The sequence below is a fragment of the Rattus norvegicus genome, chromosome 4, assembly GCF_021556685.1.
Source record: "Rattus norvegicus strain SHRSP/BbbUtx chromosome 4, alternate assembly SHRSP_T2T, whole genome shotgun sequence".
NCBI lineage: Eukaryota > Metazoa > Chordata > Mammalia > Rodentia > Muridae > Rattus > Rattus norvegicus.
The window spans coordinates 64445275-64469394 of record NC_141537.1 but is presented as its reverse complement, the minus strand read 5'-3'; the positions used below and the strand labels follow the sequence as shown (position 1 = coordinate 64469394).

Below are 24120 nucleotides of genomic sequence, written 5' to 3'. Positions count from 1 at the left end.
CTAAGTGGAAAGGGTGCTTTCTTAGCATGTAGGAAGCCCTGAGTTCAATTCCCACTGCTGCATGAACAGGGTAACCCCAGCATTGGGGAAGTAGAGGCAAGAGGGTAATGGTTCAGGGTCAGCCTTGGCTACCTAGTGAGTGGGTCTATCCTGGGCCACAAAAGATCAGTCTCAAAATAAAAGTAAAGGGCACATTAAAAATATAAATGGATTTTGCATTTAAGAGGCAAAATGGCCAGGACTCTCCCAGAGTTGGGATGCCTTGTGGCATGTCTAAGACAGAAGGACCATGAGTCCTGTTGTAGCTCAGTGCCAACACAAAACACACAACTGCCACATCACAGGTGAAAATAGTTTATTCTGGAGCCAAATCCAAGTGACCACAGCCCAGGAACACAGATTCGGGCTACCTCCAGGGTGGTACCACTTTGATGAGCTTTTTATAGTAACAGAATAAAGTCATAAAATCAGGACGATTTTCAAATACGGTGATGGACAGCAGCAAGGTGGGTTACAGCAAATCAGGGAAGCTGGTTATAGATCTCTCACCTGCCTTTCTCACCCATTTATCTTTCCTACTATGCTGCCAAAAAGAAGGGTACGGGAACATTTGATTTATTAAGATTTTTTTCCTCTTAATGAACTTTCCTTGTTCTTTTTCAAAGACCTGCCATTTTTGAAAAAGGAGTGTCAGAGACCATTGCAAAGGGGATGGGATGAAGGCGAGATCAGCAATAGCTGTTCAAGGGAGAAAGTCCATTCAGCATTGCGCCATCTCAATGTTCTGCCCTCTGGATGTGCTGGCCCCAGACTCCCTGACCAGCAAAGTCTACTTTCCCTGAGTGACCTGTGAGCTCCAGGGGGTATCCTCTGGATTACAGGTTTATGACATCACTCCCGGCTTTTGAAAAATTAATCAATTAAATTTTTTAGATAAAGTCTCACAGTGAAGTTCTTGTTGGCCTGGAACTCACTATGTAGACCAGATTGTCTTCAAAGTCAGAGATCGATCTGCCTTCCTCTGTCTCCCCAGGGATGGGGTTAAAGGTGTATGCCACTGTGGCCAGCTCATGCCACAGTGAGTGACACTCAGATAGCCCTCAAACACTTATGCTTCTGTGGCAAATGCTATACTGAGATAGCCCTCTCCTCCACCCCCACTATGTTACAGCCAGAGCCTGGGGAAGAGGAAGAACATGTTTAGATCAACCTCTTTCTTGTCAAAGATCTGGCTTATGAAATCTGAGAGACAGTTTAGTGGCTAAGAAGAGTTGAGTAACCCTGGATAATTTGATTGGATCCTTGAGTGTGTGTGTGTGTGTGTGTGTGTGTGTGTGTGTGTGTGTGTGCGTGCCAGACCCAGGTGTAGTGATAGGAAGGGCTGAGCAACAGACTTAGGAGAGAAGTCATGAAACACAGTCATGGCTGTGTGAGGAGTTTCGTTTCATCCTATGGCTCAGGGGAGTATGAAAGGGCTTTGCTCTTTGTTTGTTTAAGAGAAAACAAGACTAACTTGTTTTATGACTTTATCCAGACCGTAGATAGGAAGGAAAGAAGGTTATGGCGTTACATAGCAGGAATTTGATATAGAGTGGGAAGAGGGGCCAAAAGGAGACTGAGATGAGGTTAGCAGACTTCCTGTTGTTGGAGTTTTGGACACACATGAGAAGTAGTTAAGAGGATCTGCCAAGATTTGGGAGACCAAGAATGCTGCCCAGGATGGACTCAGGACCAGGACTGGGGTCACTTGATAGATGCTGGTGTCATTCACCAAGATTTCTCCTCCCGGCCTAACTTCCTTTATAGCATTTTGGTTTTCACAGTTAGAGCTCTGTCTCTTAGGACGGCGGACCTGGCGATGAGTTGAAGGATTGGCAGAAGGAGTCAGTTACAGAGGAGGAACGGCAAATTGCCATGAGACTGTCCCTGTTAAGCAGCTCAGGAGGAATCTCAGGGCTGTGCAAGAATGAGTTCAAAGAATAGGGTGTGTCTGTGTGTCTGGGTTCCTGCTTGCTTGTGTGTATGGCTGTGTGTCTCTTTTCGTGAGCCTGTGTCTGTGTTTGTGCCTGCCTGCCTGTCTGTCTGCCTGTCTGTCTGCCTGTCTGCCTGTCTGTCTCTCCCTCCCTCTTTCCGAGCCTGTCTGTGACTGTGTATGTGTGTCTATGTGTGACTGTGTGTGACTGTGTGTGTGTGTGTGTGTGTGGTCCCAGAAGAGGGAAAGTAAAGCTGGTTTTTGCTGAAAAGGGGAAAACAGTTCAAGTTCTCAGCTGCACTAGTTTATACCTGTGAAGGTTAGGGGGCGGCTCAGTGGGAAAAGCACTTGCCATGACAGTGTGGGGACTGGAGTTCAGATCCTTTGCACCTACACAGATGCTGGGTGTGTGCAGTGGTCATCTGTAATCCCAGCGCTCAGAAGTGGTAAGACAGGGCATTCCCTAGAGCACGCTGCCTAGCTGGACTAATAAAATGGGCTACCTCTGGGCTCAAGGGAGAGACCCTGCCTCAGTCAATAAGGTTGAGAGTGAAGGAGGATGACTGACTTCCACTGCTGGCCCTCACACACACTCACACCTACACAGATGCACAGACACACAAGCAAAAAGAAAGGTAAAGCAAAATAAAAAAGAAAAAGGAAGAAAAGAGAGCCAACCAAACAAAGGTAGGTACTGAAGGAATGCAGTTCAGTCAGAGTGCTTGCCAAGATGGCTTCCTTCTCAGGGGCCCTGTGGTGTAATTTGTAACATGAGCGTGCACACGCTCGGTCTGTCATCAAATTAAGCAAAACAAACAGAGACGCACATGTAAAGCTGTAGCCGGTGCAGAGTCAAGTTCTTGGAGGACGGCTACTTAGCATCAATGACTTTTTGACCTTGGGTTTTCTGTCAAGGCTCCAGTCAGGTTCATCCCCACCCCCTTCTAACATCCTGTTGCGCTTTCCCGTGCTTTCCCTGTGCTTTTCCCGTGGAGTTTTCTGTGGCTCCTGCCATGTGCTCTGAGTGGTAGGAGTCAGGAATACCTATCTCAGAATATCCTACCACCATGACTAGCTGCTGCTTGCTAGTTTGGCTTTCCTGGAGGTGGGTGGGCACGTTTTAGGAGAGGCCCTTCCAAGTCCTCTGTGCAGGAGAGTGACTCTGCCTACCTGGCCCCTTACAAACTCCTCCAGGCTCTCCTGTGTCTTAGCCCAGCGCTAAGGGCTCCAGTGCTGTTTCCTCAGGTTCTTATTGAGCCTCCTGGCCAGTGGTTCTCAACCTTCCTAACGCTGAGACCCTTTAACACGGCTCTTCACGGTGTAGTGACCCCTTACTGCAAAATTATTTTGGTCGCTACTTCATAGCTGTAATTTTATGAGTCATAATGTAAATATCTGCGTTCTCCGACGGTCTTAGGTAACCTCTGTGAAAGGGTCATTGACTCCCACAGGGCGAGAACCCTTGCTGTAAGTGTTTGTCTCCACTCAAGAGCCTTGGAGGCAGAACACCCAGAGCAAGTAATACTCCTGCCCAGAGCAAGTAATACTCCTTCCATCATTAATCATTTCATTCACGGATCAACTCTCCTGGGCTCACTATCTTTTTAATGAGCTCTCTCTCATCTCAACCAGTTTTCAGTTGGAAAAACCAAAAGCTTGCCGGTAGCTCTGTTCACTCCCCTCCGCCTTCCCCGGGAATCTGCCTTTTGAAAGGCTTCTCAAATGACACCCTGTTTCCTAGTGCCCACATAACTTATCAAACCAGGAAGCATTTTCTGCAGCTGGATGCACCTTGGTCTTTTCAGGAAGAAGCTGGAGAGGTTTTGACTACAAGTCACCTCCCCAGGGCCTGCCCTCTGAGTCAGGCTCCTCTCTTGAAATACTGGACTGCTTTCCTGGATTTATTTGTCTTGTCTCTTGAGAGGAAGACAGAAGGAGAGCTCCCTCTGGTTGCCTCCAGTTGCCATGAACTCTGCAGTCTGCAGCTTGGAGTCCCCCAACAGCAGGGTGAGTGCTGGTGGCTGGCGGGTGGAGGGAAACCAGGGGAGGAGGAAGGAGGCCTTGTGCAAGCTTGGCCTTTGGATGCCTTAACTTAGGGTTCTTATCACCAAGCAGGAGTGGCTTCTGTTACTGTTGCAACAAACAGGACGTTCTCTGAGCCTTAAACTGTGAATAAAAGATGCTGGGAAATTGTGGAAGGTGGGCGGGGTTCCTGACAATGTGCACTGGGCACCCCTGCTATTTGCTTCAGCTCTGGATTGGAACCTCTGTTTTGGGCTTAGCTTTCTTTCCAAAGGCTGTGAATCAAGCAAAGGGAAGCAGAGACACCCACTGTGACAGGTGCTTCTCCTTCTGTTTTATACGTGTGCCTCCTACCCCCATGCCCCGTTACATCTGGTCATCTAGTCTTAGTCCCATGGAGGCCTCTCTAGCTAGTCTCAGAACCCTGGTCTCACCACCCTCTCCAACCTATTTTGTTCACCTAAAAATCACAGGGCAGGCCGAGTGGAGATCCTTGTCTTGGCCATTGCCCACTCCAAAGACAGGGGTCTCTCTCTTCAGACCCAGACGAAGGATAGGGCCCCCCACGAACCTGACTTAGGTTCTCGGTCTGCTCTCTGGATCCAACCACAGACACTCTCCATTTGTCTCTATTCCTGCAATTCTCAAATGAGAAAATAATGGCTCTTTAGAAAAAAACCCTTGACCTCAAACACGTGGTCTCACCTCAGGATTCTGTTATACTTCTTGGAGACATAAAAAAATTTGTGGAACTATACTGAAGGTTCCATTTCCTCCTGAGCTTCTGTGAGTCAAATCCTTCATGGAGAGCAGAGGGCCTGCATTAATGCTTCCTGGGGGTGATATAAACGAACGTCTCATCACCCCAGCTAGGGCCATGGCAGACTGACGTAACCATCCCACCCTAGAGGAGCATGGTGAACAAGAGTTGATTTGGCTTACTTACAGGAGAGTGGGTGACCCTCCCACCCCGGGCATGGATGATGGCTTCTCCAGAGGGAAGCTGGGGCAGGGTTGCATAAACCATCAGGGAGGTACAAAGGGGAGAGGCTGAAATCTCAGGTTGACCTTCTCCAACTCAGCCCTCCATGAGGAACATCAACAGGCCCACTCTTGTGGGTGTCTGTGAGGGGTGACAACCTGTGGGTAAAGATGTTTGCCAGGCACAGATGAAGGTTTTCTATGACGCTCCACCTCTCCCCTCAGCTTTTGCGTTCTTCCCGTCCACCCCTCCAGCACCATTCCCCAAGCCTTCCAGGGTGATGTCAATATTTGAATATTTTCTTTCATCTATGGCTGAGTATTAGGCTATTATGCCACAGCCTCAGGAACCCGACAGACTCTGAGTCTCTGCTGTACACTTGTGATTGGAAAGGAGTTTCCTTCCACGGGCAACTGAGGCTTATGGGGGCAGTAATGTAGTGGGACATATTCACAAATGTGTAGAAACCAAGGTGACAGGAATATCACATCTAGTCAGTAAAACAATAGCACGTGCTGCTTCCCTGCCGGGGTCCATGACCTTCTCAGCTGCAGGATTCTGCCCTGGGTTGTACCATTACCCTCAAGTTCCCCCCACGTCCTGAAATCCAATGGAAATGTTTTCGACTGTATTTCCAACAACAGTCCCCACTATTGCACCACTGAGCACACCTTGCCTGCCAGTTTGATACCACAGTGTACAGCGAGACCCCTGGTGATTGCCTTCTCCCTCTAGTAGCCTCCATAGTGCCTTCTGGCATTCCGAAGGCCAATCAGTAGGGAGGGATTGTCCTTCTTAGTCCCCGTCTGACTTCTCTGTGTCCCGGAGCTAAAATACACGGGTGTCTCGGCAGTCGAGATCTACCTCCTAGTTGTAGCATGCAGCCAACAGCAGCAGCCATAGCCAAGGCCCTGGGGGCTTTCCTGGCCAACATTATGGTGGGGGAAGGACCTCCAAGTTACCCCAAGATCAAGTTCTCAGTACAAATGGGAGACAGAGGGCAGGGATAAGGGACAAAGATGGGAGATGGAGGAAAAGGGAGAAGGGGGAAGGGAACGAGGGAGAAGAGGAAGGAGTATTTGTCAGGGGTAGGAGTGGGTAGAGGGTGGAGTGGTGGGGATGGATAGAGTGGAGACAGATGTGGCCCCTAGGCAAATAGTAATTTATACAGGTAAAAGGGGAAGTCCTGTTCTGGGATGAGGTGTTTAATTTTGATTTTAATGTTAATTAAGGCAGCCTTCCTCTTCTCCCTCGTTCCCTTCCCCCTTCTCCCTTTTCCTCCATCTCCCATCTTTGTCCCTTATCCCTGCCCTCTGTCTCCCATTTGTACTGAGAACTTGATTGCTGGATCTTGACAGTCAGCCTCAGGAGGAGGAAGTGGCCAAATGTGGGACTAGTCCTTGGTGGCTGGCTTTAGGAATGTAAGTTAACGGTGTTTAGTAAGGCGGAGGGGGTGGGAGAGAAGGGCACTGTTTGCCATGCATGCTCAGGCTGGCTAGAGTCTCTTTAGAGGCAGCTGCCCTGCTATTGGGACCTTATGGCTTTTGGAAACATCTTCCTGCCCAGGCAGCGTATTTTCCTTTGAATTTTTCCAGCATTATTTTTATCATCTTTTGAGATAGTTGCTGTGGGATTTTTCTCATTCACCTTGTTGGGTATCATCTGTCTCACTAATCTGTAAGGCTCCTGAGAATGTCACGGCCGTGCCTGACCTTTGACCCTGTGTGAGCTGATTTCCCACCCTCGCTCCTTCTGGTGTGTTTTTTGTTTCCCTGTTGTAATTCTTCCTTCTGCGTTTTCCCCTCATACATATCACGAAAATACACGGAATATACATATGCATATATGTATCATAATATCACAAATATGTAAACATATATATGTATATAAATACATAAATATATAAACATACATGAGAAATGACACAGTTCCACACCACCTGAATTTCAGGAAGGAATCTCCTGGGAGTCTTAGAGAGCATCTCCAGAAACAGTGGCGACTGCTGTTTTCTAAGTGATGACAAGGCTTGTTACCCACACAGAGCAGCTCCCTGAGGGCGGCGGTCCATGTGTACTGCTCCAGAAACTGCAGCCATCAATCTGTCAGCCATCCTGCGGATGTCCTTGGACCCTCTTGATGGGTCACACTTCTCAGGAAGACATGGCATAAAGAGGGAAATTTACAAACCAATGTTTTATCCAGGCACAAAATAGCCCTGCAGAGTGGGGCTGAGGCTAGCTCAGTAGACCCCATATCAGGAAGCATGAAGCCGATTCATGGCTCCCTCAATGCGCCAAGCTGGCCTTTCTCTATTACCAGTGGTGAGGAACTCATGAGTATGTGTCAGAAAGGAATTGGGTTGAATATTTGTATTCTGCCCCCATGGAAGGTCTGGCTTTGTGCACCTTCAATAGCACACGGTGCAGTCTGTGACCCCACATCTGCCTCCTCTCCAGCCAGCACTGCCCCTAAGCTAGATCTTCCTTGGGGAAAGTGGGAACTGCTCTTACAGCAATGGCTCCAACCAGTCACTGGCAACATCCAGAGATAAGCTGTGTTATCACAGCTAGGAGAGAGGCGGGGGAAGGAATGTCACTGAACATAATTCAGTGCACAGGTCAGGACCCTCCAGCCTCAACCTGGCAGCTCACGGCAAAGAATTATGCAGTGCAAAATGTCAGTGGTGCAGAGGTTGAGGGACTGCACTTAGAAAACAAAAGTCACCACTGTTTGTGCAGATGTTTCCTAAGGCTCCCAGGGGATTCCTTCCTGAAATGTTAGGTAGTGCTGAACTGTATTGTTTCTCATGTGTATGTTTATATATTTACATACTTATATATGTTTATTTGTGATATGCATGATACATACATATAAATTCACATGTATTTGTGATGTGTGATATATACATATATTTATGTATTTATATATGTCTATATATGTTTATATTTTGTGATGTCTGTGTGCATGTGCGTACTTTCTCCCATATACCCTGCAATGCAATGCTGCTTCATGGTATCAATGTGTCTTTCCATGTTTTATGTTCTGGTGTCCCTTTGAGTAGTATTCATGTTGGGGTCCTTGACCACAGTCCTGGGATCCTAAGGCAGTTGGTCTGATATCAGGGAATAACCAGAAGGTAGCACACACAGCATGGATACTCTAGACAGAAGGAGAATTGCCTTCCCAGGCATGGTGGGAAAGGTTACCGTAGGATCCCATCCCACTGCTCAGAATGGTGCAGTTTAAACTATAAGGCTCAGGACTGGAGAGGAGGCTCAGGAGCTAAGAGCTCTTGCAGAAAGACCCAAGTTCAGTTCTTGGTGCCTCTGTTGAGTGGTACAGCCACCTGTATCTCCAGTTCCGGGCAGTCTGACACTCTCATCTGGCCTCCAGGGCCACTTGTATTCATTCTGTGCACATGCACACACACCTGTGTGTGTGTGTGTGTGTGTGTGTGTGTGTGTGTGTGTGTGTGTGTGCGCGCGCGCTAGCTGAAACCTTGGAAAAGAGAGACTTCCAGTAATGGGACAGGACATATTGGATACTGATCCCTAGGGGGTGCTTTCTGGGGGTGGTGCAACAAACAGCTGTCCAGTTCTCGATCTGAAACTGCTCTTACCCTCCACGTCTATTCAAGTTGAGACCCTACCATCTCACACTTCTCTGGAGTGGAGCCACCAATCCATTAGGTAGAGAACACATAGTGCCCCAGTTCTTGGTAGTTTAGAAGCTCATGGAGTTCAAGCTCCACCTCCTGCCCTTAATAATCACAACCGGTAGATCTCAAGAGGGGAAGTGAAGTGGGACAGCTGAGAGCAAAAGAGACCTCAGGTACCTATGAGCATTTAAGGAGGGGGGTGGAGAGGCAGACAAAGGCTACTTAAACCTTTGAGGAGTGGGTAGGGGCTTTCAGGGTGAGTGTACATGATTGCCCAGGCCAGGGTGCCAGAGATGCCTCATTAGCATAAGGGGGCTCCCAGGTGATGCTGGACATAACCTAAGGGGAGAGGACGTTTAACCTGGCTACCAGGTTTCTCTCACGACCAGATTTAGGGGGGTAGGACACACCTCAACCGTACTTTTTCTCTGGACCTGCTCTCCATACCTCCAAGCTCCTCGGCCCCACGATGCTTTCACTGGTTTTAAAATGAGATGGAAAAGTCTAGGGGTGTAGCTCAGAGGAGGTGTAGCATAAAGAGGTTCTATGTTTGACTCATAGGCTCTGGGTTTGATCTTCAGTATTGCCAAACAAATAGAATTTTTAAAAAATGCACTTCGAGGGCGTTTAATACACGACTCACTTTTCTACTAAGGTAGTCCAAATATTTGAAATATTTTTTCTTTGATGGAAGGAGCACAGGGAGTCAAGTGCTTGATACCAATCCATGAGGTCACGAGCCCACGCTGCTCCAGAGACGTTCCCTGAGGTGGGTGGCAGTGGGAAACCTAGGTGTGAAGGTGGCCCTGGAGGAGCCTACTTCAGCAGCCTTTTTGGGACTCTCTCCCGCTCCCACACTACCTTTGGGGCAGCCCTGACTGCCATTGCTTAGGCCCTGCACTCTGTGACCTGACCAGGGCCCGGAGACTCCCCGGGGGCACGTCAGCTGGAATGACTTGATCCTCACGCTGGTGGTGGCCTTGATACCTCCGATCACCCCAGAGACGGTGTACCCACGTCCCTCTGCCCACAGCCAGCTGTCTCAGGGTCAGCCATAGTACATGGCAGCCCCGGCAATTATGGGAGGTCACAGTGAACACAACAGCTAACACTTATTGGCAGTTGTGACGTGTTAAGGTCCCGGTCTGTGTGCTTCATACCACAAGGCAGTTTTCTCACCCACCTAGATGTGTGGAGAGAACACAGAAGCAGAAATACTATTCATTCGCCCAAGGTGAGTGAGCCGTACAGTCAATACGTTAGGATAAAAATCTGTAATTCCGAGTTATTTATTTATTTATTTCGGTTAAGCGGTAGGAATGTGAATTGGCCTGGGTGGTTTCCGTGGGTTCTGCAGCTCATCACATTAGTCCGTCATAGTCATTCTTCGGCTCACACTCACGGCAGGGACTGGAGATGGAGGGTGCATGATAGAGCAAAGCAAGGCTCTTACAATCTTTCTGCCCGCTCTCCCTCTATGTCCCCCAAGACGCACACACAGAAGAGGAGCTGTGACACAGATGTATTCGCGGGGGCCGGACTCCTCATAGTCTCTTGATCTCTGCACTGGGCACCGTTATGAGTTTCTGGGAGGATCTCTATGGGCTGTGAGGAGAGGCCTCTTTGACGAGGGGCGGCAGCTACCCTTTTCTATAGGTGTAAGGATAAGGTTTCGAATGCTGTAAGGAATTATGCTGGTCTGGCAGAATGATGGTGGCAGTTCCCCCCACCCCCCATGTCCGTGATCTGATTAGCCCTGGTAAGTTGGCTCAGCTTCTAGTGGCAGATATAAATCCCCTTCCTGCCAAAGTCCAACTAGACAGCTGTTGGTTGCCACTGACACGTGTCTGCTGGAACCATGGTGGGTGGGGGCAAATTGTAGGAAAGAGGCTTTCAGGTCAGATCCAGCTCCAATCATCGGAGTCCTGTACTCTAAGCATGTGGTGTCTTCAACCACCCTCCATTCCCGAGAGGAAATCTACCTATTTTTCGACCTTAAGGTGGGCTTCCCTCTCCTCCCTAGCAAACACGTCTCTCTGCCAAGGTTTTAGATCACTCCCTACCCCCACCTTCTATAGCCCAAGACCTAAGAGTCTTTAACACAGATGCCCACAGTATGGATCAGGGTAGCACTGGTCATTCCTCTGTCTCTGTAGTCCTCTGCAGGCTGACACTGCTGACCCCTACCCTAGGCCTCCCTCTCGTGTCTGGAAGGGTGTCCCACCATGCAGCTGAGGTCTTCTCCCAGCTCACACGTGCTCTTTCCTTGTCTTGGCAGAGGGGTGATGGTGCGCTTAGCTCCCACACTGAAGACCAGGGGAAGACAAAGGACAGACAGCAGAAGGACTTCAGCAGCAGTCACCTGGCCTATGGCATCCTGGACCGCCCACCATGGTACCTCTGCATCTTCCTGGGGATCCAGGTACGTCCTCCCAGCCAGCACTAGGTCCAAGGAAGCTCTGTATCAAACAACTGCAGATCAAATTAGTACAGCAGTTACAGATCAGCTGCTGTAGCTTCCATATCAACCCCAGGTCTCTCCCTCAGCACGTGAGGGTAGGTGTGAGGCTTAGAAAAAGAGGCTTAGAAAAAAGACCATTCTGAGGTGACTCACTTGGGTGCCGGTAACTGATGTGGTTAAAGGTCTGCCTCACGTAGGTGAGGCCCTTCGGAGGCAGAGAGGTACGAGCTCCTTCCTCAGAGCCGCTCTGTCAGCAGTCTCTCTCTGTTTCAGCTTTCACAGTTACCTAGTCTCTAGGATCATGAGGTTTATTGGATAATAGGAGGGAGTCAACCCTGATAGGTGGCGCTCACCACTGTTGCTGAACAGTACGAAAACACTGGTGGGTTCTAGGCCTGGAGAGGGCTGTGCCTTCTACTGGCCTAGCTGCTGGCATGCCAAAGAAATGTCTGTGTGAGGCTTCCAGGGCTGGTTCGGGGGTAGCTTACACGTTCTGTGTATTTGCCTATTGTGTGAGGCCTTGTGTTCACTCCACAGTCTCACTAAAAAAGGGCCGTAAAGAATTAAACTCACGTCATTGTCCAAGGGCTCGTGGAAGAATTTAAAGTTTGTCAGAACGTGCCTTGAAATATTCATGCTTTCTTTTTCTGCACACTCTCTTATGGGCCTCCTAGGGCGGTGGGGGGCAGCCAAGTCCCTTTTGTTTTTCCACACAGTCTGTCAGGGAGTTTTAAAGTCTTTCCTGCTTCCGCTATACACCCTACCCCCACCCCAGTTTGTCAAAGAGCAGTGCTGGTCACATTGTTCGGATTGTTCCTCATCAAGGGGATTAACCATGTGGGTGGGGTAATCCAATGGTTGGCTGATCCCTTTGACACAACTGGAGCTGAAGCTGCCCCTTAAAGACCCGGGGATTTATTTCTCACCGGCTACCCTCCTGCTATCTCCACCTGTGTGGTTAGAAGATGTGGCAATCTCTACCCCAAGGAGAAGGAGGAGGAAGAGGGGTTCAAGGGATAGATACATAGAAAAGGTCACACTGGTGTGGGACTGGACCATCATCCAGGACACTTGGTATGACTTCAGACAGGTCCAGCCGCAGCCCATGAGAACACTTCCCTAGACCTAATCAGACTGACGCCAGGGTATGTGACCCAGCGGCTCGTTCTTGTACCAGTTGATCGATGTCTGTCTCCTGTTTGCCTCTCTGTAACTTACATTCATCGGATTTTTCACTCTGGGATCGGAGGCTGTGCGCTATGACTTCCCCAGGGAGGATGCACTTCTGCCTTGGGGAATGGAGAGGCAGCCAGCAGCATCTTATGCCCACCTCCTTCTGTTCTGCTCTCACAGCACTTCCTCACAGCCCTGGGCGGCCTCGTGGCCGTGCCGCTCATCCTGGCCAAGGACCTGTGCCTGCAGCATGACCCCCTGACCCAAAGCTACCTCATCAGCACCATTTTCTTTGTCTCAGGCATCTGCACCCTCTTGCAAGTGCTTTTAGGGGTCAGGTAGGTAAAATTGCTCTCCAGGGATCTTGAGTTCTACTTGCTATGGTACTGGTGAGGTCTGCTTGGATGCCGCTGGGTGACACGAAGCTGGTTGGAGGGAGGGGTAAGTGATGAACCAGGGTGCTTGACTGAAGGGAAGAGAATTACATATTAGCTTAGGGGGGAAATGTGTTCTTTATTAGTTTATACAATTGAGCTAAGAGAAAGGCAGAAGACATGATGAACCAGGGCTCACTCTCTCTCTCTCTCTCTCTCTCTCTCTCTCTCTCTCTCTCTCTCCCCCTCCCTCTCCCCCCCCGTGTGTGTGTGTGTGTGTGTGTGTGTGTGTGTGTGTGTGTGTGTGTGTGTGTAGTGCATGCATGTTCATCTGAACCTGTGTATTCTGGTGCACGCGCATGTATGTATGAATGTGAGGAGGCCCAAGCACAGCTTCAGGTGTTCCTTCCTCAATAGTCACTCTATGTTTTGAGACAGAGTCTCTCAGTGGCCTGGATCCCTCCAAGCAGGCTGGGCTGGCTGACCAGCTACCTTCCAGTGCTGGGATTACAAGTGTGCCCTCTTGCATCTAGACCTTTTATGGAGGTGGGGGGCACTGAGTTCAGGTTTTAATGCTCGTATGGGGGGCACACTGTGGATTGAGCCCTCCCCTTAGCCCCCATGTCTCTCTGTCTGTCTGCTCCTAATATGTGTGAGGCTCTTGATAAGAACAAACCAGTGAAGATTCAGATGATGGGTGATGCTAAAAAGTTATAAAGCTATAAGCTGACAAATCTGGCACTGAACCATGAACCTGCCTGGCGGGCCAGATCTGCTTCAGCTCAGTGCGGAACCTGGAGAACCAGGGGCACAGAGGTGTTGGAGGAATAAAGAGATGGGCAACCAGGGAGAAAAAGAGCAAATTCACCTCCCATTGTCTTTTTGTTTTGTTTCGATCTTCCAAAGATGGCTTGGGACCTTCCCATAATGGTGAGGGACAGTGTGTTTGCTTCATCTGCTGATGTCTTGCCAAGTTTTTCCTGGAAACACCCTTAGAGATACACTCTACTGACTGACTAACTGAGCATCCATTAACCCAGTCAAATTGATACGGTAAATTAAATTAATTGAGCTTTATAAAAGAGGGGCTTGGGAGGAAGCGGGAGCAGGAAGATATGAAGAACTGTGAAGTGATGTTCTCTAGACTCCGCACAGCCATTACAATCACGAACTTACAGTAACTGTTGTTTCCTTGACCATTGCCACAAGAGCGGCTCTGGCTTTACCAACAGTAGGTCACAGATGGTGGAGGGGCTCGCAGGGCCTTATCCTTTAGTGATGAACTATTGGCGATTGATTGATAGGTGCTGGGAGAGCAGTAGCCATCGTCTTCAGCTGTATGACTAAGGAGTCCAGCATGCTCTGGTGGATAGCTCCAGACACAGGCAACCCTGGTTAAACTCAGTGGCTCACAACACAAATGTGAAAAAGATGTTAAGGAAAGTGCAGGGGTCTGGACTCTCACACTGTGGAGGGCAGGGGCTGCAGGTCACTGCCTGGGAATTTCTCTCTGAAGAACTTCTTGGCCCTTTTGTTCACCTCCTTCAGTCAAACCCATTTGTACTCAATGCTTCCTGCCTTTGATATTTTCTTAACACCTAGTTCTGAGAAGAAATGGCAAATGTGTGTGTGTGTGTGTGTGTGCGCGCGCGCGTGCGTGTGCGTGTGTGTGTGAGTGTGTGTGCGTGCGTGTGTGTGTGTATGTGTGTATATGTGTGTGTGAGTGTGTGTATGTGTATGTGTGTGAGTGTGTGTGTGTGCGTGGGTGTGTGTGTATATGTGTGTGTGAGTGTGTGTATGTGTGTGTATGTGTGTGTGCACGTGTGTATATGTGTGTGTTTGTGTGTGTACGCGTCTGTGTGTGTGTGTGTGTGTGTGTGTGTGTGGCTTGAGGTGCTAGAGCTTTTGGTGTCATCTTTAAGAAAAAGCACAGAAAAGCACGAATACAAAATTATACAGGAATGAGAACATTTATAGAGAAAAATGTAATAGTAAGTCACAAATTTTCTTCTCTTTTCTTATTTATTTATTTATTTATTTTCGTTTTAACTAGATATAGTTTCTCTATGTAACAGCCCTGGCTATCCTAGAACTCATTCTGTAGACCAGGCTGGCTTTGAACTCACAGAGATCTACCTGACTCAGTTCCTGAGTGCTGGGATTAAAGGCATGAGCTACCTCGCTCTGTGCGTGTGTGTGTGTGTGTGTGTGTGTGTGTGTGTGTGTGTGTGTGTGTGTGTGTGTACACGTACGTGCAGGCACACATGCACAAGTTAGAAGAGGATGTTAGGCATCTTTTTCTGAAGCTCACCATTTTGACTAGGATCACTGACAGATGAAAACGTTCCCAGGATCTGTCTATTTTTGTCCCCTCATTTCTGGGTTACAGACTCATGTGACCATCTCTGGGTTGAACCTTAGCATCTCTTGCTTTCAGAGCGGTCTCTCCTACTCACTGAGCTATTTTCCCAGCCCCACACTGCAATTCTTAAAAGAGCAGACAAACACCACGAATAGCAAACATTCCCAAATGCAGTATTACTGCTAAATCGTTATTATTTAGCTGAAGTCACCTAAGCTACTCCTCGTGCGTCTGTGGTCTTGCATCCCGGCCGGCTCACAATCATTGGCCATCGAGGAGACAGCTTCAGTTATTTGTTGTCACTGCTGGGTGGACCCCACTCTGCCTTCACTCATAGATTTGCACCCCACAAACAGAAGAATTCTGGTGAACTCTACCTTATAAAAAAATTAAAATTCCAGTGGCGGAGTTACAGGCCAGAGTGCGTACCTGCTGTGCATCTCTGGACTGGCAAGAAAATGAGTCTTGAAGATGCCTGGTGCCAGCTGGGTGTGGCGGCCCACACCTGTGAACCCCGCACTCCGGAGGCACAGACAGGAGGACTGCAACAAGCCCATGGGTATCCTGGACTACATAGTGAGTTCTAGGCTAGCCAGAGCTGTACAGGGAGCCCCCAACTCAAAACTGGTAAACTGGAGTAAACAAGCAAACAAAAGTCTGCCTGGTTCACAGTTGTCCCTGCTTCCTGGAGGAGAGAGATTCCAGCTTGTGTATTCCATCCACGATAGCCATGTTTCCTCTGATGATCCTTCATATGTAATTATCACCAACGTGATAGCTTTAACTCCACTCATTTCCAGTCCTGTTTCCCAACTACCCCTTTCTATACCCACACGTCAGGGCCATGGACTAGGGGATACCTTGACGTCCCAATGCCACCCTTGGTCCTAGACCTTTGCGTCCTGACCTTGAGTTGGCATTGTGGCAGTGGAGATATTTCTGGAAAGCGTGACAACACTATGACTACGATTAAGTAATAAATTAACTATACATCCCAGTTCATTCTGACAAAATGTATCTCGACTTGGCTTCCCCTTAGCAAAAGCCCTGCAGTGCTGATGCAAACACTAGGGAGTAGGTAGCGCTGACAGTGGAAATAGATTGCGTAGCCAATGGCTGACGTCATTTGCTTTGCAAATTTTATAACAGTGTGGGCACATCATTAGTGAACGTATCGCTAGGGTTTTAAAACTTAACTTATTCTTTGACAGTTTCATACATGTATACTCTGGTCACTCCACCTTCTACCTTCTCTCCCCTACCCCATCCCTCTCCTCTTACCAAGTCCCCATCCTATTTTAATGTCATTTTGTTTTGTTTGGGTTTTACCTTTTGACCCACTGGACTTCAGCACAACTGCCTAGTTGGGCACGAGTACAGAGCTATCTGTTGGCATGTGGGTAGTGACTCGACAGTGGCTACATCTGGGGCTCCCCCCTCCCATCTAAACTGGATGTTTAGAGGCTCTCGTGCAGACCTTACACCAGCATTTGTAGTCGTGAGTTGATGATGCTATGGCCTTGTCTTGCTTGTGAGTCAGCCCCTCACAGCCCTCCTCCCATCCGAGACAAGTCACTCCCAGCAGACAGAGCCATTCCTGCTTTCTCTGAGCAGATAAAGAAACTCTGCCTACATCTTCACAGTGCAGTGAAGGTGAGTGATATCTCCAAGTCCTCCTGACACAAAGCCCAGATCAGATCTCAGGCTGCGAGTGTCCATGCTTGAGGATCTTCCACAACTAAAATAAATAACGTCAGTTAAGCAAGAATAGTTTATTGAATGTACACCAAAATACTGGACATCCAGGACAGCAAAAAAGGTCTGTGGTCCCAGTCTATTCTCAAGAGTTGGCTTTTTATAGGAAACACCAGGTTCAAGAGTTTAAAGAGCAAGGAGCGGGCAGTTGGCTCACTAGGCAAAGTGTCATCGGCTAACCTTCATGCTGATTGGTCCTGAGTGGTGGATGGGTGGTGAGCAGAGGAATTTCAGAACATCGAGATAAGAGAGCATGGGTATTATAATCATAACCCTTTGACTTATTTGTATCACTCTTCAGTGTCAGCCACATTGAGCTTATACATAGGTGCAGGAAGGACTGCCTGGTGGTCAGCTCTGGCTCAAGATATTTTAGACATAGTCATTCATATTGACCTTTGATTTGATCGGATCAAATCAAATCAAGCTTTGTGGAATTTCTTAAGATTAGCAAACCTCATACAGAACATTCAGGATATACAGAACAAAACAGGGTGCACAGTCATCATGTCCTTGAGCCAAGACCCTTCTCTGTGTCAGTGACTGGCAGGCATGTCACTGAAACAATATGAAATAGCTGGCAGGCATGGAACAGAATGGCTACAGCTATGCTGGGGGTGGGTGTTAGGCCATAACACCCTTTCTGTCTCCTCTCTTCTGTCAGCATCTCTGTGAGTTAGGATTTCTCCCCAAAGTACAATGAAGAATCAAACAGCACAAAGTTGGCTGTAGCCTACTATTTGGGTCCCTGGAATTTAGACTCCTGCTTTTTCCATGATTGGCCCTGGGACTAAGAAGCTGCATCGGCCACACATCAGAGACTTGATGTCCCCTGGGTGGACAGGAGTCCCTTCCCACCCTGCCCCATGGTGGTTACAAACACAGCCTTTGTGATTGGAACAGCCCACTCCCCTGGTGCTATTAATTTTTAAGGCTACTTTGTATTTGTGACTCTTTTTATTATCTTTTTTTGTCAATTACATACATGCATATATTGTATTTTGATACTTTTTACTCTGACTACTCTCTCTGGTCCCCATGCCACTCTTCCTGATTTACTTGCTTTTCCCAACCAGTCTCCCCTTTCCTCTTTCTTTCTCCTTTTATTCGTTTATTTAGTGACCCAGCTAGTTTCATTAGGGTCACTTTCAGAAGTACAAGTGAGAGGTTATTTGAGGCACCACGGGCACCTCACCAATGGCTACACCACTGAAGGAAATGTTTCCCTCTCCCCAGCAACCTGTCCATAGCTCCTTCTTTCTGTCCCTGATCCTTGAGGTAAGCAATATAGGTATTCCCTCCAGGGCCGAGTACGCTAGCAGCTCCTTTTGGCCAGAGATTCGCCTCAGCAGTCCCTTGCACCCATTATGAAAAGAAGCTTCTCTGACCAATCATGGGCATAAATATAAATATTTAGAAGGCAGTGTGCCAGGCACGCAGCATGCATCTGACGCAGTGAATTACGGTCGTGGAAGAGGCTGAGGCCCCAGTTCTGGTCCTGGCTTTAACTGTGGGAACATGGAATATCACTTCCGCTCTCTTGAATTTTCTTTTTGGTACAATGAAATAATTGATCTGTGAATGTGCCAAAGTCTCTTTTGTTTCTGATACTTTGACAATAAACATGTATGTCAGCTGGCTAGAGGAATGAACCTGTTAGCCTTCCGGGTGTTCCTTAAGCCAATGTCCAAGCTAATCAGGAGTCAGGGGTCAAGGAATTCAAGGAGCTTACACCCTAGGGAAATAAAATTACAAAGTGGATCGTGCTGATGTCATTAGACCATGAGGGAATAGACAGAAAGCTGAGCTTGGTCCCACCCATGGAGGTGGGTTTCCCATTATGTCCTGCCCTGATGAGTAACTGCCGGGGAAGGAATCAAAGGCTATCACAGTGAGTTTAGGAATGAGTCAGAGGCCCACATAGATGTGGGAAATCTGCTGGCCAGTAGATAACGCAGCTCTTGCCTACACATGACACACAGATGCTAGCACTGCAGTAAGTGTTCAGAAAACCAAGTCAAACCCAGTTAGCATGATGGCTACTGAATTCCCAATGGAGAGGGTACCCACTGTGCCCTGGCCTAGGGGCTACAAAGGCCTTTCCCGGGGTAGGGCTGGCAGCTGTAGCCCTTGACAACCCTCGAAGCGTTGGTGACATGATTCTGCAGGCACTCCTGTGTACCCCCTGACTTACTGCTCACTTCTGACACCCACTGAGGTTATAAAATGAGACAAATCCACTTTTGTTTTTGACCACTTAGGATGCAAAGTATTTCATTCTTAAACTCCTAAAGTTTGAACACAAGGTAGCCTAATTTAGCTTAGTTTCCGAGCTGAACGCACTTGCACAGAGCTCAGCTTCTGGCTGATAAACAGTTCCTAATCCCCCGTGTGGGTGCCAACATTCTGATCTGCAGGTGGCGAGCTGACCAGCTTCTGCTGCTAATGCCCCCTTTTGCCTTAAAATCATTTATTTCAAACAGGACCCTGAGTTTGCAGGGTACTCTCTGAGGAAACGGAAGGCCTGTGTGCAGCTTCAGATTTAACTGTCTCTGGCATTAATTGTAATTTTAACTAGGGAGGTTTCTTTGGAAGAGGTGTGCTAATAAGGTGTGTCTAGTCTTAGATCAAAGGAATGTGGGAAGAGAAGGTCGGGGCTATTTCTGAGTTGTATACAGTCTTACGGTGGTTTTAACCTACTCTTACAGTTTTCCATCACTTGTCATCTATTTGCCTTCAAAGTACAGGAGCTGCTTTATGGCAAGGGAAGATAATCATTGCTCTGTTTTTTTGATGTTTGCTTGCTTGCATTTTGGCCTTTTGTTTGTTTGTTTCTGTTTTTTTCAAGCCAGGGTTTCTCTATGTAGCCCCAGTGGCTGTCCCGGGACTTGCTCTGTAGACCAGGCTGGCCTCGGACTCACAGGTGCTGGGATTAAAGGCCTGTGACACCACCACCCAGATTCCTATTTTCATTTTTAAAGACTAACATCAGAGCATGTTATGTGAGCCTGCATCCTCTACCCTATATTTGAGGCAAGTATGTACTTGAGAGCCACGACTGGCGTTTGCTGCTTAGCGTCCACGGAGCCTGGGAGCTCCGGTTGGAGGGTCTGGCCTGAGTCTCCTTTGTGACTGTACCTGCTGTTCACCTTGTCTCTTATGAGTATCAGAAAGCTCATCAGTAGAGAAGGAACAGGGTCAGCATCCCTGCCTTCAGAGCAGAGCACAAGGGATGGGGACAGGGAGGCAGAGTACAATCCATTGCCGACAAAGAGTGCTAGACATAGCACAGACGGTTGATGTTGTATGTTTTTTATGAGGCCCCACTCTACTGTCCAAGCAGGCCTGAAGGCACAGTTCTCCTACCCCAGACTCACACTCGTGGGGATTACTGGTCTGTAGCACCATGGCTGATAGATGTGTCAATAGGATTGTCATTCTTTGATTTTCTTTCTCAACCCCTTACCCTACCATACACAATCTTACTTGGGCAGATGGCCCAGCAGAGATCAGTCTTTAGTGTTTGCACCGTAATGATATTTGGAGCTGGCTCACTTAGTGAATTTCTCCTCTTTTCATTTTAAGTACACTTAATTTATGGTGTACTTATTCTTAGTAATAACACTTAGCTTATTGTCTAAATCTCTTCTTAAAACTCCCATTCCCATTACATAGCCTATCAGTTTCATTCTCCTCAGTCTTCTGGAAATCTCTGATATACTTGGAGATGGCTTCTGCCTGATTCTGGTGCTCATCTGCCATCCTGACCCTCTCCAGGAAATCTGCTTTATGTCGGTTCTCTGAGGGATCTTTGTTACCATGCTTTCTTCTCCTTCTGACGTATGACCCATTAGCACCTCAGGAGATGATGTGTGGAAAGTAAACTTTGTAAAAAGTCCGTGGTTCCATCTTTACCCTCCATTGACACTTAGGCTGGGTATAAAAATTTTGGTGAGAAGTAATTTTCTCTCAGACCATTGAAACATTGCATTATCTTCTAGCATGCCACATGACTTTAAGAATCCCAACCTGTTGGCTCACATCCCTCCACCTACACCCTTGAAACCTGGAGGGACCTTCAATTCTGAGATTCTGTAGTCTTTGTGACTTCGTTTTTATAACTTTAGTATTGTTAATTTCTTTTTAGAATTCATGGGTCAAGTTTATTTTCATCTGCTGTACTTTATATTAAATAATATGTTTTTACATATAAATACTGGCCTTTAGCTCCTTTAGAATTTCTTTCTGAAACTTTTATTATTCAGTTACTGGATTTCTGTAGTATAAAGCTCTATTTTTTTAAGCCTTTATTATTTATATGCCTATGTATTTTTGTTGTTTGGAGGGAAGAAGTTGCAACTTTATTTTTAAAAGTCTTTTTAGGGTTCATTTTTGCAATATTGTTTCAAGAGCTATCTTTACTCTCTGAATACAATATTTCTTTTTTTATTCATATTCTTTTTGATTTATGATTGCAAAATCTTTTAGGTCTGAGAATCTTTTCTTTTCTTTTTTTTTTTTTTCTTTTAAAGAAAGGGAACTTGTTAAAAAGCCAAGGATGACCTTGAATACCTGAGGAACAATTAAAAATTTTTAAAAGTTAAAAAACTTTATCTGTTTCTTTTTCCTTTGCATTTTCTTAGTTGTCTGATGGTCCTTATGTATCTACTCAAGTATAGGAGTAGTTCTAAGAGGCTGACCAGAAGTTTTGAACCTGAAATGGATCCTTGGCCTTCACTGTAGCCCAACATGGAGACTTGCTCATCAACCAACCGCAGGGCTCACAATTCAAATTGCCCTTAATTGTAGGTGCTGCGCGGGGGCTGGGGAAGTCTGAATCTCAGCATCTTTATGATTTCCATCCCGTGCTGCTGTAATGTTCAGAAAAAGATCTCATGGTCTCTTTCCTGAAGGGACTGGAGCTGGCCACAAGAATTCTGGACTCCGGGTGGATTATGAGCAGGCATTTTAGTGTTCGACGTGTGCACACTGGCTGGAGGGCTCATGTCAGGGTGGTCTCCCTCCCAGCCCCCACATCCAACTCTGCCTGGTCTTCTGCCTGCCCAGACACCCCGTGCTTTGCCCATACAGCAAACCTCAAGTCTTCTGCCAAGATGTTTGCTGGTACTTAAGAGGGGTTTAAAACCTGTCCTGGCTCCAGGTTTATCCCTACACTGAGGACTACCTCTGAGACTTCTGAGAACACTGCTATTTACCTGATCCTGTGTGGGGCCTGTTCCTGGGGGCGGCAGACCTGTAACTGTTCACCATCTGCTTCTCAGTTGTCAAAATGTAGCACAATTGTTTCCTGCTCCATTCTCTTTATCCTTGGAATGTATGCTCCTAAAATATATTTTGATATCAGTCTAATGGTTTCAAGAGGGGGAAATTTTACTCATAAATCAATGTTTTCCTTTCTTTAACCAGAGATTCAATTTACATACATTATCTAGATTATGTATTAAATTTTTCTTCATTAATTATCAAAAATATTTTGGGCATCTTTAATTTTAATGAAGACTTTTGTACACTAAAGGGTTTATGTTTCTAGGGTTAAAGATGATCACTTTTGCCCTAAACACCAATTTTCTCAGCATTATTTATTGAATAATCACCTATTTCTCAAGAGAGTGTGATTCTGTGCACCTTGCACTTAAGTTCTATTTTTGTTGCAGTGATGAAATACATTTTAATTTATTTCTTTAAAGTAAACACACATTTCCATGTTTTCTGCTTGCCAATACATATTTTACACATTAAAAAAGTACAGAAATGGATGAAGAAAAATTAAAAATAAGACCACTCAGTAATGAGCTGTGCTGGTCATGTTAACAACCGTACATTACATTTTATGCCATAGTCTTCCCAATTATTTTTTCTTTTCTTTTTTTTTTTTTTTTTTTTGGAGCTGGGGATCGAACCCAGGGCCTTGCGCTTGCTAGGCAAGCGCTCTACCACTGAGCTAAATCCCCAACCCCTAGTCTTCCCAATTTTTAATGAACACAGTGCTTTTAGTAGATACCTTATCCACCCATACTAGTTTTTTCACTTACATTTTATTATTTATTGAGCAGGGGATGGGGGGCTGCCACAGTGGATACGTAGTGATCAGGAGGACAATCTGTGGCCATCAATTCTTCCTTCCACCATGTGGATCCCAGGCATCCACCTTGGGTGGTCAGGCTGAAAGCTGGTACCTCTATCTTTCCAACCCTTAAATTCTTCTGTATCTCAGGAATTCTTTGTTATAGACAATACTTCAGTGTCTTCAACTAGAATCTCAGACATGAAGAAATGTCCACTCATTCCCATAGGGAACTGACTACTGGCCAAAGCAAGGATACAACCGAAGTCCAACTTGGTGAATGAATGTTTTATTGGGGTTACTTACAGAAATGTGGGTGAGTGTTATTTACAGGAGCAGAAATGACTCAGAGACAACTGTATCACCACCCCGGCATGGGTGACAGCTCACCAAAGCTGGGAACCTGGAGCACAGTGCAGGCAGCTCAATAGGTTAGAGACTGTCCTCTTCCAGTCAGCTCCACAGGTCTCTGCTTCTTCCAATAGATGGGCTTGTTTGAGAGTCTTCTTTGTTTTGTAGTTTGGCTCATTTGAGAGTGACCCTCAGCAGTCTTTACTGTTTATATGCATTTGGGAAGGAAGGATGTGTCCTAGTGGGTCTGATCAGTTTCAGGGACTCCCTGGAGCTATTCTGAGTTGTGTACTTCCTGTCTTAAAGAGCTTCCTTAAACTATGTCACCTCCCTTTATAATATCCTACTGTTTTGCTTCCCTACGAGCATCCTTTCTTAAGTTTCCCTTCAAGACTTTAAATTCAGAAGAAACTACACGAGAGAGAGAGAGAGAGAGAGAGAGAGAGAGAGAGAGAGAGAGTCTGTCTGTCTGTCTGGTGTATGTACATGTGTTTTCTTGACCACATGTGACTTAAACAGGAGCCAGAAGGAAGTGCCAGGTGTCCTCTATCCCTCTGCTTTGTCCCTTTGAGGCAAGGTCTCTTACTGAACCTGGAGGTGTGTTATTCCACGTAGGGTGGCAGCCAGCAAGCCTTAATGATGTTTCTGTTTCTGCTCCCTGCAGTGCAAGAGTTACAGGTTTGTGTGGGACAAGACAGGTTTTTATATGTCTGCTGGAATCCAAACTCCCATTCTCCTATGTGTGGAGCAAACATTCTCAGTCCTGTGCCTCCCTGTTCTTCCTAATCATGCTTTCCTTTAAAATTATTTCTAAATTATTCTAGTTCAAAGACAGCTGCATTTACGTGCTTCCTGTGCTTTCCTTAAATTCTAGCCTTTTTTTTTATTATTCCAGATTAATTTTCAAAGCATTTTTACTGAGTAA

General features: G+C 46.8%; 1 protein-coding gene across 2 annotated transcripts in view; it reads left to right on the top strand.

The window, feature by feature from the left end:
• The first annotated feature begins 3518 nt into the window (after positions 1 to 3518).
• Slc23a4 (solute carrier family 23 member 4) overlaps positions 3519 to 24120 on the top strand; it is a 47896-nt gene continuing 27294 nt past the window's right edge. Inside the window, exons 1-3 of one of the 2 annotated variants that reach the window (NM_001270038.2) lie at positions 3880 to 3979; positions 10913 to 11056; positions 12449 to 12606. In NM_001270038.2, coding sequence (NP_001256967.1) covers positions 3938 to 3979; positions 10913 to 11056; positions 12449 to 12606 — 344 coding nt within the window. In that variant the 5' untranslated portion in view covers positions 3880 to 3937. Of the gene's footprint in view, positions 3980 to 10912; positions 11057 to 12448; positions 12607 to 24120 lie in introns of both variants that reach the window. The other variant, XM_087657221.1, reaches the window with a different exon arrangement.